The sequence below is a fragment of the Lissotriton helveticus genome, chromosome 11 (assembly GCF_964261635.1).
Source record: "Lissotriton helveticus chromosome 11, aLisHel1.1, whole genome shotgun sequence".
NCBI classification, from domain to species: Eukaryota; Metazoa; Chordata; class Amphibia; order Caudata; family Salamandridae; genus Lissotriton; species Lissotriton helveticus.
In genome coordinates this window covers 60137127-60158134 of record NC_136072.1, presented here as the reverse complement: position 1 = coordinate 60158134, position 21008 = coordinate 60137127, and the positions used below count along the sequence as shown (strand labels likewise).

The window sequence follows — 21008 nt, the reverse complement described above, 5'->3', positions numbered from 1 at the left end:
AGTCACGGGCCACTATCCCTGTTTTCAATGTGTAGTCTGCCCCCTCACCCAAGCAACTAATACTATCTCACTTACTAACACCAGGACATGGAGGCAAAACAAACACACCAATTGTAATACACGCAGCTGCATCTATTTAATCACTTGCCCTTGCCACCTCCAGTACATCGCCATGACAACTCGTCCAGCAAAAACAAGGATTACAGAACATAGAAGTAACATCAGATGTAGAAAGACCAACACTAAGATGTCTGCACACTATGCAAAACTGAATCACACCCCAAATGACCTACACTGGACCATCCTGGAAGCCTTCCAAAATATCACAAAAGAAGCCCTATTTAGGAAGGAACAAGGCTGGGTGCTTAAACTATCATCCCACACCCGGGGTCTCAACGACGATATCCCTTGGGCAGAACTTAACTGTTAAGAGCGATGCTTTAATTCCAACGCTTTGATTATTACTGCCGTCCCTGTCCAGAAACACCATGACTGTATGGAATTAACCTAATTAGGGGTATGCATACTTTTCTTTCTTGCAACCCTTGCCTCTCACCGAGTTCTGCCACACCTCACACCTGAGTGCGCAATTACCTTTCTAACCCCTAGCTTTCTGAGCGCTCAATTGGAACTGTTAGCTCCAACAGACAAGGTTGTTGCACATCTCGTTCCTCCAACCTTACTTATGTGCACCACCAACCTTTCTGGCATCAGTGGCTCTCTTACAGGCAATTTTGTCGAACTCCATGTTGCCACCCACAACATAGCCAGGGCATTGCTAGGCTCCGTAAAAAAACAAGGTTGTTGCACTCCATGTAGCCTTTACCGACATAGCCTGAGTATAACTAGGTCTCCCCGACCAGAGGCATTTCTATACCCGAGCATGTCATCACCATAATTTACTTTCACCATTTAATTTTCGTATATAGACACAACCAAGAACTGTATGGCCACGGTTCCCCCTCGACTCCTCCTAGTTGATGTGGAGCTCTCCCTCACCCAGAATGTGCATTCTATGCTATCCTATACACACACACTGCTGCTTGACATACAGCATCATTTATAATCATAGTTTAACAATACTACGACGGACCTACAACCGTCCTCAACCAGAGACCGCTTAGATAGCGATATTCAACAAAGTTGCATTGAAACTTATCCTTCCAAGATGGCTCATCCCTCTAGCTTCTGGATGCTTTTTTGAAGCACATTTTCTCAGACAAAAACACCGGATCCGGAAGCAGTTGGCACGGGCCCAGAGCAAGGGTAGGAATCACGCTAGTTGCCTGCCACCATTCCCCTCAGAGCAACAAGGTGCTCTGCATTCCCCATAAGGCTGTAGATTTCTATACTGGTGGTGAGTAGTTACGAGCTACATTATCTCAACACCGTTCTTCTGGCACGCCATATAGCGACTAAAAACCTTCACTATTTTGAAACCTACCGCTTAGCCCTTTGTATGCTTGTAGTGTGTATATGTTTGCAATATAAGTTATATAATCCTGCCAGCACCTTGCAGGTCCAGGCATGCCCCCTGTATGTGCTCATGAGGTAATTAGAACTCAGTGTTCCGTGATACATGTTTAATAGCTCCTCTTTTAAAGCACTGACCAATGTTTGGCACGAGTTACCAATACACAAGCATCATAACTCACGCCGGCATTGGACAGGGACCACCACTTAGTGTGAGCCAGTGGGCCTTTTCGTGAGCATGCATGTACATCTCACAGCCTGCTTATACAATGGTGATTGGAGTAAGGGTACCTCCTCGTGCTCATGAGGCCCCTCATATGCACTTCTGATAACAAGGTGTGTAGTATCACATATGGCATGAATTGACATCTGTCAAATCCTATCACTTGTCACATTTAGTAGCACCAGGCGCAGGTATCATATCACTTTGATGCCATGAACAGATAACTGAGCTAACAAAGATTATAGCTCCACATACGCATGACGCAGGTTAGCTACACCATAGCCGGTTTTAATGTTTAATGGTTATTGGCCCGAAGAGCACCACACCATTTGTCCTTTTTAAACCTTCCATTGTTGTTCTGTTTTATCCCCCCTTCTTCTCCCCTTCAATAGGTCTACACTACCCCAGTATAAGTCCACTAGAGTATCACTCTACCACGTCTGGATATCATACCACATCTAGGGAACCAGACCTTCAGTAGTGTACCATTCACTTTCTTAGGTCCTGATGAAGTGCCACATGACCAGCTAGGGGCAGTACATGCATGAAACATTTCGACCCACTACACTGCAATAGCCCTTTAGGAACATTGCATCCACGTAGGGCTCAAACACATTTTAACTAATCTGGAACTACCTTAGCAAATAAATCATATCTGAAGAGGACTGCTCCAGACTTATTTTAAACCCACCACCTTGCACTACCCCGCCATCACACCTGCATGCACCCTACGGCTTCTCCAAAAGATCTTTTCCAAAGAGCCCTGTTTAGGGGAGCCCGTCGGGCATTGCAGCACCGGTCCGACAAGGAGCATGGCCCAATGATGAAGCATGATATCCCTCGGGGTGTGTGAGGGCATCACGAAGAAAGACCTCCCCTTCCCCTGTACTCCCTGTTAGGAACTGCACACCCTTTGATACACAACAGAATATCATTGCAAGAATATTGTGATGTGGAAAATATCAGCAAGAATATTGCAGGTCAAAATGGAATTTTTCTGGTTACGTTTTTAATAATGTTGTTGAAAATTTTGTTTTTGAAAATATTGTACATTTAATTGCTTTTTTCAATGTTTTTATATTGTTTTTGTTTGCTTTAGGGTAACAATTTTGTGCAGCATTGTTTCTTTTTTGCAGTTTCTTTTTTGTATTTGAAACAGAAAATAAAAAATAATGTTTTTTTATTTTCTTTAATATTTTAGGTTTTATTCATGGAACTTTAAAATTGTGTTTGTATTTTATATTAGTAGGATATAGAAGGCTGAGGAGTTTTTAAAGTACATATATATATATATATCTATATATCTATATATATATATATATATATATATATATATATATGTGAAACAAACACAGTCCTGATTGCTACAACCTCAGCAGCAAAAAACAGGTACTAACCACAGCATGGAGTTCAAAAACAACTCCTTTTTATTACAAAGTGAACTGCATCCAGGTATAGAACAAGCAAGTGCCCCCAGCCTGACGCGTTTCGACTGTGTTTCTGTGGTCTTGATCACATGACGTGCTGGACCAATGGGGAACACTTTATAGTGACACCGTGATAATGCAAAAATAGTGTGACTGACTTCTCATAGCAATAGACATGAAAAAAATCCTAATAAGTAACCATAATCAACAATCATGTATAATAGCTTTAGTTTTTTTGTAAACAATGACATATGCAGCCAATAATGAAAATACATTAAGAAGGGGGGACACAATTTATAGTCATTCATTTGTGATCAATCCGCTTGATAAATGTACAGTCAATAATAATAGCGTAGTGCTAAATGAAACTATCTGCAATGGAATAGCAGATATTTTCTGCAGTACTTATCCCTCCTATTTGTATTCATCATCGCTTAAGAGAGTCATAAACTTAGTAAAGTGCAAATGCAAAAATGTGTACCTAAAAAGTGCAAAAAGTGTCATGTAATAAATATAAGAAGTATATAAAATAAATATACATAAATAAGCTCAGCCAGGCAGATCAAGTGCTACTGCACTATAAATATATAGCTAAGCACAGAAAGTCAGCTTACAAATTCAACAGTGGTAAACATATAGGTCTTAATATTGCACTATAGAGGGTCATAGTTCGCTACAGTGCCTGTACGACTCAAGAGGCTAAAATCGGCGGATACTCCATAAGAACTCAGTAAAATCGAGGGACCCAGGATAAAACCAAGGAAAAACCAAGAGACCAACCCGATAAAAGCCAATCTTGATCGCAAGTCAAGTGTAGAGGTTACTAATGCCAACATAAAGTACAAGAGCCAGGAGTATCAGATAAAAACAGATGAGAGAATCTCATAGGTCGGCATGTTGATGATAATATTGTTGCCTAATGTTCCTACCAGAGCATATAGTGCAAATGATACAAGGCGTTAAAGAACTAGTTAAACCTATAGCTAAAGCCTGATAAAACCGGGGGACCGTGGTTAAAACCAGGTAGAAGCATTGATAAAACCAGTTAAAAAAAAAAAACACCCTCCTTATTACACCATCTATAATTAACCGAAACACCAAGCTCCTCAGTCTATTAAAAATTGTGCAAATCCTCGCTGGTATTGAGACCGTTCGGCATCTTGGTGTCTAGTAACATGATGAACTCTGATTCTAGCTGCCTTAATTTTTTCTCTCGATTGTCACCTCGATTAGATTTAGGTACAGATCCTATAACATAGTAGCAAAGGTCATTAAGGTTGTTAATATGAACCATTTCAAGGTGTCGTGCCACAGGATAAGAATTAACTATATCTCTTAGGTGCTGAAGGATTCTATTAAAAACTTGCAATTTGGTATTTCCCACATATTGTAAATGACAAGTGCATTCCAATATATACACATCATAGTCTGTTCTACAGGTAAAATTACCCTGGATTTTCGTGGGGAATATATGACAATACTTAGCATGCCATTACTACGCATGCTTTTAGTGCAATGTTTTTGCATCGCAAATGCCTTTACTTTGCATTTATAAGATAATACTTTACTTTTACTGCGCCTATCCTTACTACGCATACCACTACTTTGCGTGCATTGTTCATTTTTGATATTTTAAATTACAAGTAACCTACCCCCTGTGACGGGAATCTAGGGAATGAATGAAACTGAATACTCATGTTTGAAATTAAATACACCGCATAGTTTAACATCACATTTTTTCCTAAACACCGCAACACTTAGAAATGTAAAAAAATATTTTTTAAATATAAAATAAATAAATAAACACCCAAACACTACGCACAATACTAAATGCAAATACACTACACTACACAACATAAACTTCACAACACTACTCTAATCCCTTCAACACTACCCACAGCACAACCCAACCCTGTGCCCCAGTCCTGCTCCTACACGCAAACACTTCCTTACACGGCCCCCTGACACTACCCTAAACCCTACAACACTACCCCCAGCACGACCCTACCCCTACCCCCAGTCTGTCCCCTACTCTGATACTCTACCCTGCACGACCCCCCGACACTACCCTAAACCCTAAAACACTACCCTACACTATACAACCACTACAACACTACCCTAAACCCTAAAACACTACCCCAGCACGACCCTACACCTACCCCCTGTCCATCCCCTACACTAAACCACTACCCTTCACAACCCCGACACTACCCTAAACCCTAAAACGCTATCCTACACTACACAAAAACTACAACACTAAAATAAACCCTAAAACACTACCCCAACCACAACCATACCCCTACCCCCAGTCTGCTCACTACACTGAAAGACTACCCTGCACGACCCCCTGACACTACCCTGAATCCTAAAACACTACCCTACACTACACAAACACTACAACACTACCCTAAACCCTAAAACACTACCATGAGCACAACCCTGCCCCTACCCCCAGTCTACAACTCAAAACAGTAACACTACTCTTTACGATCCCCAACACTACCCTAAACCCAAATACACTACTCTACTCTACTCTACACTACACAAATACAACTACACCACCCTAAAACCCACAAAACTACCCCCTGCACGACCCTCCCCCTAGGACAACACCCAGGCGCACCTCTCCTGACGTCCTCCTTTTTGTTGTGTAACCCTATGCATGTCTCCTTTGCGCACATGGCACCTCACTCCTTAATGATGGTGGCAGCTCTCCCTATCCCTTCATCTGCCGCTCTCTGTCACCTCCCCCTGACTGGGGTCGCTCTCCTGTGAATTCAAATCCCATGCGCCCATGGTGCATGACTGTACACAAAGTCACGGCGGCGGAATGAGAGGATCGGGATCTCATGCTCTGCTTCCTTCTAACCCTCCTCACGATATGTCCGTTTAGCCATTACAAAGCATCTCTGGGCTAGTTCTGACAAGTGCGTCTCTCATTGATGGTGCTCTTCTAAAAGTGAGAGACGGGAGCCCAGGCAATATTTGTGATAATGTAATGTCAGAACGTACTATAGGCCAGTTTTTATAGAGGATTCTACACACTTGTCTCTCATGTTTGCTGTATGTGGTTATGTTATGATAATAATACAAAAATAATCTGGTAATATTTCCATGTAGATTTATTCTTCTAAGAAAGAACCTGAACAGCTTCTTGCCAGACACAGCTGGTCCAACTGCTCTTGATGCCACAAGGGTGACATCACCTCAGAACATCTAAAGCATCATAGATATGTAACATTCTAGGCAGTGAAACAAGTGAATGATGCTAAACAGCATGACATAAAAAACATAACACATCTCCCCCCTTATCAACACCACAAAAAAATAAAAAAATAAATAAGACTGAGACTAAAACTGGGGCTACACTGCTAAGTGCAGCGCCAGTGCAGGGGAAACGTGAGGCTGCACCTTATCCTTGTAAATATGGTGCAGCCTAGTGTTTCAGAAGTGGTGGAGAGAGGCGTTAAGCCATGATGGCTAATGCCTCACTCCGGGACTACCTCGTACATATGCCCCTCTGTTCCTTGGTAAGATTAGTGGGTTTGCTTTTAAAAACGGGATGAAACATAGCCCTCATAGGCTGCTTCATGGTGCAGGAGTGCCTTATTTAATATTTGTTATTTACTTGACAGGTAAGGGGGAGTGAGGGTGAAAGTTGCCTGTAGGTTTCTAGATGTTCCTATAGCACAGGTATCTAGCAGTGGAGAATACATACTTAGACACATACAGTTAGATATTAAAGGGTTGCATTCTGAATATTGTGTACATATTTTAGAACAAATAAAACATAGGGTGATGAAGTTATGAAGGGTGCAAAAAGAGGATTTTCCTTGAGCTCACTATAGAGGTGCAACTGGACTTAATTAGCATGTTCTTATGATCCTCATACACCTCACCAACTATAGCAGGAAGCAAACAGGTCAGCCCCAACCCATACATAACACCTCCAAAGGCTGGGTGAAGCACATACTGTAAACCTGACTTCTATGCATATCAATTATTCAACAACAAGTTCAATAGCCATTCTTACTCCTATTTTACTTTATCTGGGAATTTATAGATGTAATTTGCATTAATAAGATGTCCTATGATGTCACTTGTATCACATGCTTCTGTAATTATTTGTGGTGAAGCTGCAGTTTAAGTGTGTGGTTGTTTAGGAAAAAAAACCTAATCAAATTAGCTGGTTGTTTAATTGTATTAGCCTAGTAAATCAGTGGACCACCCATATTGAATTAAAGAAAAGGTAGAAAGAACATAGGCTGGTTCAAGTAGAAGGAGCATGGCATTATTTATTCTTAACATAATAACTGTCCTAAACCCTGATAAAGCATACCTGCAGAGAACGGTAAGAAGGCATCCTTTTGAAAAAAGTTCCCTTCCTTATCCAGGAAATGGCCAGGATTAAATTGCCGGGGTGTTTCCCAGTGGTGGGGATCATACAGAGAAGAGGAAAGATTAGCTATGACGAGAGTACCCTTTAAAAAAAGAAAATAACACTGGTTTAGTTAGAGTGATTTCCAGATTGGTAACTTGTCAGTACTCCATACAACTTCTAATATACTGCTTATAATCCATTATTAAACTGAATTCAGTACCAAACAAAAATGGTAAGAAAATAAATCTCCACTGCCATCTGAAATATCAGTGTTCCTTGCTTTATTTATTAAATTACTACATTGTCACTAAAATCTGCAGCACCCACACAATGTCCTACAGACTCAGAGGTAAACACAGAGCTTCCACAATTTTGTCTTTAAGTTGCTCAGCCACACTTTCTTGTTTCTCACCCAGCACATATAGCTTTCCTCTTCTGAGCATTTCTTCGATAAACTTTATGTCCACAAATTAAATTTCTTTTTGAACAATGGAGTTGGGTCCCGGGACATACAGTGGGTTGGACCCTCAATATAATATGAAATACAAAATTACCCCCTGTATCATCTCTTTTGTAACTCAAAATTTGAGCAACACAAACTGATCTCAATTAAGTTTGTGAGGTATCATTTATTTATACCTTCTTATTTTATTATTTTTTAGATAATTTTCAATTTCATCAATATCTAAGAAAAAACACTGTAACAAACAAATACATTACAATTTTGTATTTCACACAAATTAAATTTCAGCAAATCTGTACAGATGTGTACATGCTAATCAGTTGTCTGTGGTGTGAATGATTAGCAGTTCCTTGCTCCTTGCAGTTCAATAAGTGTGCCTGAATAACTTTTCAATGATTTATAAAAAAGGGGTAACCCTGTGTCCCTCAGAACCTGGGTATATGCGATTAACAAACAAAATGGTTCTGTTGGGTAGCAAAGACAATTCCTTTGATAGAGGCTGAAAACAGCTCAAACAACAAGCAACAAGCACAAACTCTCTGATAGACAAAGTTTTATATGTATTAAAACAGAAAAAGAGACAATATCCTGGAATTACTTCATTCCGTTACATTGCTAGTCAATACGTTAACTTCGTGAAAAAGTGACAATAGTGATTAAGGTGACAAGTGCAATGTATACAGTGACATTTATATACACAACAAATATTTACAATAAAACCTTAATGAGAAATGACCAGGGGGGGGGGGGGTTGTTGGGGAGGAAAACGAGGTATTTTCTGTCGTTTATGAGGCCAGTTTTTTACAAGTAGATATTCCAAGGAAACCAAATGGTTAATATCCAAGTTCCTGGGATTTTAGCTTGGCCAAGGTAATAGCGTCGAGCATTTCTCCCGGACAGCTCGGTTTGGCGTTCATATCCAGATCGCTGAGTTTCACTGCGGATAAATACTGCATCGAGGGTTGACCAACGGGCTACCTTCTGGAAACTTTCACCATTTGACCGATCCCCTTCCCTCCCCCTGTCTTGATAAAGACCCGCCGCAACCACCAACTGGGGTGCAACGAGGGTCGAAACATCGACGCTATTACCTTGGCCAAGCTAAAATCCCAGGAACTTGGATATTAACCATTTGGTTTCCTTGGAATATCTACTTGTAAAAAACTGGCCTCATAAACGACAGAAAATACCTCGTTTTCCTCCCCAACAACCCCCCCCCCCCCTGGTCATTTCTCATTAAGGTTTTATTGTAAATATTTGTTGTGTATATAAATGTCACTGTATACATTGCACTTGTCACCTTAATCACTATTGTCACTTTTTCACGAAGTTAACGTATTGACTAGCAATGTAACGGAATGAAGTAATTCCAGGATATTGTCTCTTTTTCTGTTTTAATACATATAAAACTTTGTCTATCAGAAAGTTTGTGCTTGTTGCTTGTTGTTTGAGCTGTTTTCAGCCTCTATCAAAGGAATTGTCTTTGCTACCCAACAGAACCATTTTGTTTGTTAATTGAATAACTTTTCAGACCCGTATTTTATGGGAACATTTCATTGCTTTATTGAAGGCAGTCTATTCACACATTCCCATTGGCAATTGCATTATATGATTCTATTTTCAAGAATGTGTTTTTGCTTCACATGACATTACATTGTCCTGAGGATGACCCTTAAAAGATCATTGGTTGAAATGCTGTAAAATATGCAATTTGAACTAAACTTTAATGAACTGTTTGAGTATCTGAGTTTTAAGAACCAAATAGTTGTACAAATTATGGAATTCACACTTGCCCTGTTGCCTATTGCATAATACAGTCTATTGCTCTGCTTTTCTATCACTCACTTCGTGATCACCTGAGCACCTAACATATATAAAGCTGCAAATATATACTCTTACCTGAGTCTATAGGTGGTTTCACTGTTTCTTTATCATTCATTATTTTCTTTATTGATGAATGAAAGTTGATTTCATTCATGTCTAATTGATTGTTCCACTTGAAAGCAGTATCATGGATGTATTTGCTTTCTCTGTCAACACGTATTGCAAAAATCTTTGGATCGAAAGCAAATACTATTTAAACATTTTCCTGACAGAATTATTGTATCAAATGCAAAAATCCTTTAAAAGATGTATTTGTTGTTATAAAGGATTGCAAGATGATGAAATAAGATTTAGTTGCTCTGAGTTTTTCAACTACATTAAGAATTAAGAGGGCAGTTTTAAAGGCTTTTACAATTGATATAGTAATTTTGTCAACTTCAGAGCGGTGTGAATGTGTGAATACCATAACACTATAAGAACATTATTAAACATTATAAGTATATATATATATATATATATATATATATATATATATATATATATATATATATATATGTATAGTGGGAAAAAGACGCAAAGCTGAAATGAATCCTGTGTTTCATCTCGGTGAAATAAAATAACCGAGTTTCAACCTTGATTGAGTGCGGTCCCTTCATTTTCTTGCTGGGGATAAAGTCTTCAGCCTGATGTGTGTGTGTGTGTGTGTGTGTATATATATATATATATATTTTTTTTCTCACAATACGTTGACATCTATCTAGCACCAATTGCAAAGAACATAAAGAACATGAGTTCTTACGTTAAAGACACGGGTGATTTCTTAAGAATTCTGAATGGAATCACATGGAACGAAGAATACCTATTAGTGACAATTGACGTAGGGTCTTTATACACATCAATCAAACATGAAATCGGCTTCAATGCATGTTACAATTTCCTTAAACAACGGAACATTAGTGAACTTCAACGCACATGTATGCTTCTCGACATGATCAAACTATGTCTCACAAACCTTGGACCCGATTCACAGAACTAACTTAAGACAAAATCCTAAACTTACTACTTTTGGTATTCACAGAAGTTAGGATTTTATCTTAAGTTTGTCTTAAGACAGACTTAAGACAGACTTAAGACAAAATCCTAACTTAAGTCTGTCTTAAGTCTGTCTTAAGTCTGTCTCAAGACAAAATCCTAACTTCTGTGAATACCAAAAGTAGTAAGTTTAGGATTTTGTCTTAAGTTAGTTCTGTGAATTGGCCCCAATGTGTTTCTGTTCAACCATCAGCTGTACAAACAAGAATGCGGTAGCGATGGGCTGGTGGGAGAAGACAATTGCTTGGGACCCAGCTAATCAAATGGACCTAGATAAAATCATTCTAAGGGTCTGTTACATAGATGATTTGTTTTTGACCTGGTCTGGAACACTGCAGGATTTTAATCTCTATTATTTTAAATTCTGCAAGAATGAAGTGGGCTTGGAATTCAAATATGCCACTAGTAAAAAAGAAATAGACTTTTTAGACCTGAAAGTCTACATTGAAAATAAAAAAATCCACTCAACTCTATTTCGTAAGAAAACATCTACCAATAGTATATTACACGGCACCAGCTTCCATCCCCAACCACTGATTGCCAGTATATCTTATGGCGAGTTTATTCTCATGAAGCGAAACTGCTCAAAGGAATCAGATGCGTAAGAAAAAATAGAGGAAACCCTTACCAGACTGAAGTCAAGAGGCTATAATGAGAGAAGCCTAGAGAAAAGCAAATAACAAGCTGCGAAAAAATCAAGAACTGAAATATTAAACCCAAAGGCCACAAAACAGAATGAAATGCAAGACCCACCACGGTTTATAAAGACATACAGCATAGAGAGTGGCATCATTGCAACTAAGATCAGAAAATACTGGCATATTGGTGTACAATATTGAATGTAAATGCAAAATGCAATACATTGGAAGCACAACATGTATGTTGAAAAAGAGAATACTGGAACATATTAGGGTGGTGAAGAATAAAGATAAGTCCTACGCCACAGCCAAACATATGGCATCCTACCAAAACAGCAACTGGAAGGCTATGTCATATCATGGAATCTTTATGGTAAAACCTGATGAACGAGGAGGTGACAGACGCAAAAAACTGAGACAGACAGAGTCATGTTTCATCATTAGACTAAAAACTAAAGTGCCAAGAGGGATGAATAATAATGAGGAGCTCTTTGTACATCTTGAGTGATAACTGAACAGCGGAATATGAAAAATGTTGGGAAAACAAAGTAACACAAATATTCTCCGATAAAACAAAACAACATAACCTGGTCACATATTATAGGGTACTATACCCTAAACAACAGATAAATGAATTTAAAACTGGTTTAGAGACTTGGACAATCAAATTAATTATAAGGATACTATATCGGGACAATGTCACTACCCAGCCAAACAGGCTGCAATAATAAACCAACAGTGGAAAAAACTAAACAAAAATGCAAACCGAAAAGCAAACAAAACTATTGAAGTACTATACTCAATAATAGGAATAATTGTAATAAAATGCCATTAATTAAATGTGTACCAGGAAAGTACGCACAATGGACTGCCTTGGAATTTGGTTGTAAAATGTTGAACTACATAACCCAGCATGCATTGTAACTGCTGAAAGTAATGTGACATTACAATTGATGCTGCCAAACACATAATGAATTGGGTACTATACTCCATGGAAAGTGCATAATGAGATTGCTATGCCATTGTGATGTATATAATTTAGAAATTACTTAACGTCTGACAATTGTAAATAAACTGTATACATGCAAGTACACTACATATCCCATAATGCCCCCTTATGGCAGAAATGAGATATAAAGTAAAAACAAACGATGGCTCACTTACCGAGAACAAAGCAGAGGTTAGGCTGAAACGCGTTGGTTCGAGCTTTATGAGTAATACATTAAGCTAAAAACACCCAAGTCTGGAGTGCTGCGTCCTTGGTGTAAAATAGTTGTCTGGGCCATGAACCGGCCCCCACCCAGAGCACCAGTAGCTGAGCGCATGGAGGTCTGAGGGTCACATTGGTAAAGATATATATATATATATGCAAAAAGAAGGAGAGAACTCTGGGTAGGTCTCAGTTTAGGTGGAAAGCAGCTCCTGTTAGAGCACTCTCAACACCAGCGACACTCTAGATCTGCTCACCTCAAAGTGAGCAGATCTAGAGTGTCGCTGGTGTTAAACTAAGGACCTACCCAGAGTTCTCTCCTTCTTTTTGCATAATTTATGCGTCACTCTATGCCTGAAAGGGTTTTGTTTTGACTTAATACTGGGTGCTCCCTTGTGTCTGGACAAAGCTATACCTCTCTGAAGAGCTCTAATTAGAGCGAAACACTGAGTCAGGGGTTGCTTTCACTCATTTCAGGTTGGCTTGAGTTGGTATTTTACCAATTCAAAGCTGTAATATTGTGCCTGGAGTGATAAATGGCTTTTGTTATTTTACACCTCTGCAAGGACTGCACTGTACTAGTCCTATGCTTAAAGACTTTGCTGTTTAAATGGCAAAAGACTTTGTCATTTTCTATCTCGGCGTGGATAGCACTGTGCTAATCCTATGCTTAAAAACTTTGAAAGAAAAACAGACATTTGAGGTGAGCAGATCTAGAGTGTCGCTGGTGTTGAGAGTGCTCTAACAGGAGCCGCTTTCCACCTAAACTGAGACCTACCCAGAGTTCTCTCCTCCTTTTTGCATAATTTATGCGTCACTCTATGCCTGAAAGGGTTTTGTTTTGACTTAATACTGGGTGCTCCCTTGTGTCTGGACAAAGCTATACCTCTCTGAAGAGCTCTAATTAGAGCGAAACACTGTGTCAGGGGTTGCTTTTACTCATTTCAGGTTGGCTTGAGTTGGTATTTTACCAATTCAAAGCTGTAATATTGTGCCTGGAGTGATAAATGGCTTTTGTTATTTTACAGCTCGGCAAGGACTGCACTGTACTAGTCCTATGCTTAAAGACTTTGCTGTTTAAATGGCAAAAGACTTTGTCATTTTCTATCTCGGCGTGGATAGCACTGTGCTAATCCTATGCTTAAAAACTTTGATAGAAAAACAGACATTTGGGGTGAGCAGATCTAGAGTGTCGCTGGTGTTGAGAGTGCTCTAACAGGAGCTGCTTTCCACCTAAACTGAGACATACCCAGAGTTCTCTCCTTCTTTTTGCATAATTTATGCGTCACTCTATGCCTGAAAGGGTTTTGTTTTAACTTAATACTGGGTGCTCCCCTGTGTCTGGACAAAGCTATACCTCTCTGAAGAGCTCTAATTAGAGCGAAACACTGTGTCAGGGGTTGCTTTTACTCATTTCAGGTTGGCTTGAGTTGCTATTTTACCAATTCAAAGCTGTAATATTGTGCCTGGAGTGATAAATGGCTTTTGTTATTTTACAGCTCAGCAAGGACTGCACTGTACTAGTCCTATGTTTAAAGACTTTGCTGTTTAAATGGCAAAAGACTTTGTCATTTTCTATCTCGGCGTGGATAGCACTGTGCTAATCCTATGCTTAAAAACTTTGAAAGAAAAACAGACATTTGAGGTGAGCAGATCTAGAGTGTCGCTGGTGTTGAGAGTGCTCTAACAGGAGCTGCTTTCCAACTAAACTGAGACCTACCCAGAGTTCTCTCCTTCTTTTTGCATAATTTATGCGTCACTCTATGCCTGAAAGGGTTTGTTTTGACTTAATACTGGGTGCTCCCTTGTGTCTGGACAAAGCTATACCTCTCTGAAGAGCTCTAATTAGAGCGAAACACTGTGTCAGGGGTTGCTTTTACTCATTTCAGGTTCGCTTGAGCTGGTATTTTACCAATTCAAAGCTGTAATATTGTGCCTGGAGTGATAAATGGCTTTTGTTATTTTACAGCTCGGCAAGGACTGCACTGTACTAGTCCTATGCTTAAAGACTTTGCTGTTTAAATGGCAAAAGACTTTGTCATTTTCTATCTCGGCGTGGATAGCACTGTGCTAATCCTATGCTTAAAAACTTTGATAGAAAAACAGACATTTGAGGTGAGCAGATCTAGAGTGTCGCTGGTGTTGAGAGTGCTCTAACAGGAGCTGCTTTCCACCTAAACTGAGACCTACCCAGAGTTCTCTCCTTCTTTTTGCATAATTTATGCATCACTCTATGCCTGAAAGGGTTTTGTTTTGATAGATATATATATATATATATATATATATATATATATATATATATATATATAGCAAGCTGTTTACTTGGGAAATAAGTTGTATGCTGCAACAAAGTTGGGTCATGCCTTGTATTTTCACCTGAGGGGTGCAGCGCTGCGAGGTATTGTAGATATATATATAGATATATTTTTTTTTTTGCAGAACTCCCCGGTCTCCCAGAAAAATGGTCCGCACTCGATTCAGGTTGAAAAAATGATTATTTTGTATTCTTTTTCTTTCAGGAGCATCATTTTGCACATATAGACCCAGACGCATGATATCCTACGCGATTCGGCATTACAAATGCCTTGTGAACAATTTTCCTGGGAGACCGGGAAGTTCTGCTAAATTGTGAGCGGTCTTGGCATTTGACCGCAGGAGTTACGCACCGCAGAAGAGCGCCGCGTGGGCTGGGAAAGAGGTGGCGTGGTGCAGGAGGTGAGTTGTCTGTGTCAAGACCGGCGCGACACTTTAAGACCAAGAGTCCTAGGAAAGACACAGGCAAACAAAACCGGGCCAACCATAAACGACATGCAAGAAGGAAATGCTGCCAGCATAAAGCAGCCCAACTTGAAGCAGCCAGCCACGGGCCGATGGAACAGATCGAAACGCAAGGCAAATGTGAATTAAGTGCAAGGTCCATTGTCAATCTCTCTAACATCACTCTGTCTACAAATGATGAAATGATCCTAGGCTTAGGATTATCTTATTGTCCGCCATCGAATTTTAACTATGTGGATGCTAGAATGGATACATACGCTTTGTACGGAAATTGAAATTAAATAAATTCTTTGCTCTACAACCAAAGAAAGGAAAAAAGCAGTTGGGGACACAAAACAGTCCCTCTCTATTGGAAGCTGAGGATCGTTGCTCTTTTGATGAGATCTAAGCTTGCAACAGGAAGGTGAACCATCACTGGATTTGCCTTTAGTGACATCAAGGGAAGATCAAGGCATGAGCAACACTCCTTTTAAACCAAAGTCAACCTTTCAACCTGTGTTAACACACGATAACATAGATGTTTACCATGATCTAGTCACCAAGGAACTTAAACAGCTATGCATATCGACAAATAAGAAACACAATATGGCAAACAAAAAGAACCAATGTTACCAAAATCTAATTAAGAAACTGGAATTAGGCAAAAATGTAATCATCCGCCAAGCGGATAAAGGCGGGAACATTGTCTTATGGCCGCGAGATATGTACATAGCTGAAGCGGAAAGCCAATTGTCAGATTCCTCTTGCTACAGAAAAAGCAATTTGACAGCTTTGAAAGCTTCTTGGCAAGATCAAAACTTGAAACTCATGGCATGGAGAAGCGCCAAATTAATTTCAAATGACGAATACAACTACATGAAGAAAGATTTCCCGGTAATAGCAACATTCTATCTAATACCCAAGATACATAAAGACATCAACACACCACCTGGTCGTCCGATTATATCGGCTATCAATAGTTCAACAGAGAACATTTCAAGATATATTGATTTTTTCCTCCAGGAATGGGTAAAATGTCTTCCATCATATGTACAGGACACTTCTGATTTTATCAGAAAAGTAAACAATGTTGTTTGGAGCACTGACTGTTTACTGATAACACTCGATGTATCTTCCCTTTATACATCAATCAAACATGCTGATGGTATGAAGGCTGTGGAATTTTATTTAAACATGAGGCCAATGAATTTTTCCACACATAACAAAATGTTATTATCAATGATCCAAGTTTGCCTGGAACAAGACTATTTCCTCTTTAACAATCAGATATACCAGCAGGTTAGAGGGGTAGCTATGGGGTCTTGCTTCTCCCCGAGTCTAGCATGTCTCCACATGGGACTCTGGGAGGAGCAGACCCTTGTAAACGATCATGGGGCAACAATGCAAAAACATGTATCACTTTACCTAAGATATATTGACGATATATTCATGGTATGGCGAGGGTCATCATTGGAAGCCAATGACTTTGTGGAGGAATTAAACAATAATGGTTTAAATCTAAGATTTACTTCACATATTAACGCCAGTTCCGTGTTCTTTTTGGACACTGAGGTATATGTTACAGAGGCAGGCCTATCCACCAGGTTACACAGAAAGCCCACGGCTGGAAAGTGGAAACACGGTACTGCATGCTTCCAGTCAGCACCCTCATCACCTTATCAGCAGTATCCCCTTCGGGGAGATGCTGCGGATTAGGCGCATTTGCAGCACTGATCTAGACTGCCAAAAGGCTCAGGAGTAAAGCAAGGCACGTTTTCTGTCCCGTGGCTATTCTGCAAACGTTATTCAGCGGGCCATTAACAGATCATTTTCTATAACAAGGGAAGAAACATTGGTAACTAAGGACAAACTTAAGGTTCCACTAGGGGATGATGCAAAAATTAGACCTAGGGTTATCACCACATATAGTAAACAACACAAGGAAATTCGGCGGATTTTATATAAGAATTGGAATTTGATAACCAGGGATCCTGTTATTGGGAAATATATCACCAATAAACCCAATATAACATATAGAAAATCCTTCTCCATGTCAGACAAACTAGTAAGCAATTTACTAGAGAAACCGATTTCCGCCACCTGGGGTGCCCTCAGTGGAGGCTTTAAGAAGTGCTCTGTCTGCAATGCTTGCAGACATGGTTGTAATAAAACCTAATACATTGTGCCTTTTAAAAGCAACCCTGTACAAATCAAAAAACGCATGACATGTAGGACTGAATTCGCAGTCTATGTGCTGCAGTGTCCCTGTGAACTTCGGTATGTGGGTAGTACCCGCTTGCCTGTTCATAAACGGATATTGCAGCACATAAGGGCCATCGTGGGAAAAGATCAGGCCTACCCAGTGGCCCGCCATTTTGAGACTCGACACAACAGTGACCCCTCAGTTCTGCAATACTATGTCATTGATTGCGTCATGCCACTCAAGAGAGGAGGAGATAGAGATGCTAAGCTCCGTCTTTTGGAAACTAGATATATTATTGAATTGGACAGTAAGACCCCGCGAGGTCTTAACGCGAGTGAAGATTTGTACACATTTCTGTGGTACGATTACATCAAAGGTATCACAACAGTACTGTCGGAATTCTCGTTAACAATATGTACCTAGTTTCTATTTTGTAAATTCACGTAAAATCTGAATGCATAATGATTTGAACGAAGTCATATATAAGTGATTTGGGAATTGATGTAGAAATTATGACTAAGAACTAAATACCTCCCTTTATATCCTTCCTAGATTTATAAAAAAAAAAAATATGATGTACATTACACAATTTTGCACTATTTACCACTTTATTGGTTGGATTAACAATGACGATTCATACTTTTACAACTTGAGCTTGTACCACATTGAAAGAACTGGGACATTAACTAATGTATACCCTATTACGATATTGTTGTTTTCCAATTGGTCTTTTATGTTAACAATAAGATGGTTTTAATGATGATATTTATTAAGGCTTTTTTATAGAATTGTATATACATTATGAATTTGGCATACATTAATTGCGGTTTGATTGGTTAGTATAAGAAACAATCTCTTTTGGTGAACTAGTAATTTTATAAAATATAAGACACTATGTATTTTATTGTAAATAATGTAATTGTTTACAAAATGCATTCTTTTACATATACTTTGTTCATCAGTATACTATTTTAAGGATTGTAACTAACCACACAACATGTTGAACCAGTTTTGCGTATTTTGCACTGCATATATGTTGCACGAATCAAATTGTTCCAATTTGGAAAACATGACACTGAGCCATTTATTTAACATAAAGAAAAGTCGGTATATATACTGGCCAGTATAGGGTTAATAAGGGTAGGCTAAGTACAACTAGCGCCACCCCTCTGTTTACGAGCTCAATAAGTACCCTCATCACTTTCAAGCAATGTATCATGTGATCAAGCCTCTGGCTAGAGGCGAAACGCGTCATGCGGGCTTGCTGGGTGCTATTCTGCTTCACGGAATAAATCACTGATTTTGCACCGAATTTGGGTCAGACTTATCCGTTTTTACAGTTCTGGCAGTGTGACTGAGATGCAGCAGCATCGAACGGAGTGAAAGCAATATATATATATATATATATATATATATATATATATATATATATATATACACACATATTTGTGCATGTATTTAAATATATATATGTTTTTAAATATATACAAAAAAACGCTCTAGAAGAGATCAGGGGCCCGTGGAGGGTGCTGCATGCACCGGGAGAGCAGCCGGTAAAAGTATCCAAACTGTTCCTTTGCGAAAATGAAATAATTCACTCTCAAGACTTTCTCAGCAGTTTGCAGTTCAGGAAGTTTATTAGTGCTTCCACGCTACATGTTTCAGCAGTTAGGCCTTGCTCACACGTAGAACGCTCAGTTTCAGTCAAGTTTAAACACAAGTGATTCATAACACCAGAGTATACATCATAGATGAAGGTCTCATGATTCCCAAAGGTATTGTCTTGAGAACGACGGCCATCTAAACACATGTTTAAGTTGCATAGGTAAGTAGTACGTAGGAAAATAATCTACACAATACATGATAATAGATGCAAACAATATCATCCTAAGTCAGGCATAGCAATAAATAATATATAGTGTCCGTCCTGAACGGCTATATAAACTTGTAGCAATCATATTGTGGTGTTTGCTACATGTCGGCCCATTTTCATTAAACTTCATTGACATGGCAGCATATTGTAGAAAAGTAAGAATCAGAATCGGCCAGCATCAGAGTAGAATTTGTTGTAGAACACCCAATGCACCGCTGGTTGAAAATTTCCCGTCGCACGGACACACAGAAGATGACATACGTTGTTAAGACATCAATGTGATCCACAATACTCCCAGGAAATCCAACATCACCAGCATCCTCAACAAAGAGGAGCTTAAATGGATCATACGCACGGACAGCCTGCACACAGGGCTGAACCGGATGGAGGACTGGACCAACCTCCTAAGAACTATTTGCTTACCCACTCCACTGTGCGTTTTATACTCTATGTGACCTACTAACAATTGTTAAGTATACCTCTACATTTGTTATGGCTGCAACTGTTATGTTCGCAAGGGGCAAGATTGTTATTCATTTATTTCATCTTCAGTAATATCTTTATATGTTGCATGATGCTCTATACTATTTTATCGTACCCCCTTGGACCATCTGGGAGTAATGTTTTAACCCTCCATTTACCTAGGAATCCTTACTCAATTCAACTCCTCTTCTTCCCCTCACTTTTTCCTAATTTTTCGTCATAGACACGATTGGGGCCATCTGGGTGCATCACTGACACACACGGTTGCGTTTCACGTATTCTAGTAGATCGTAATTGTTCATGCGTATCCAGCGCGTACATATTGACCGGCCTTATTATCCCCCTTCCGTTTGTGCTCTCATCCCTGTTATGTTATGTTATGTTATGTTATGTTATGTTATGTTATGTTATGTTAATAGTCTATTATATAGCGCATGATTCACCCGGGGCATCTCAGTGCTTACCTAAGAGATAACATAAAGCGGGTCCGGCTGATAGTCACTCAAGTAGAAAGCAAAATTATAACAGGAAAGTTTTTAATTGTCTCCTGAAAGTCAGGAGAGATGTTGATTTGCACAAGGACCCAGGTAACGAGTTCCAGTATTTGAGAGCAATATAAGAAAATTCTCTACCACATGTGCGACTTAACCGAATGCGTGGGACCTTCAGGAGGGCCAGTGAGTTAGATCTTAAGTTGCATTCGGATACTGTCAGGATGCGCCCATCGTCTCGTCAAATGGGGTGTTTGAAAGGAGTTGGCAAGCTGAAACACCCTTGCTGGAGGACTTCATTGCGAGTTCTAGTGGCAGCTTTGTGGCGATCCGCCATCTTGGGAATGTGGAAGTAATTCCGTTTCCCGCCCGGTGGTCAGCGTTGTAGCTGTTCTAAGAGCTTCTGTATTTCGCGCGTGCGCGCGAAACGTGCTGCGCACTTCAACCGACAAATTCACCAGAGTAGAGAT

General features: G+C 39.5%; 1 protein-coding gene across 1 annotated transcript in view; it reads right to left on the bottom strand.

Moving 5' to 3' along the window:
- The window catches only part of LOC144792905 (cytochrome P450 2J2-like), a 107574-nt gene that overhangs the window by 6983 nt on the left and 79583 nt on the right, over positions 1–21008 (bottom strand). The window contains exon 8 of the mRNA XM_078668110.1: positions 7463–7604. Coding sequence (XP_078524236.1) covers positions 7463–7604 — 142 coding nt within the window. The remainder of the gene's footprint in view (positions 1–7462; positions 7605–21008) is intronic.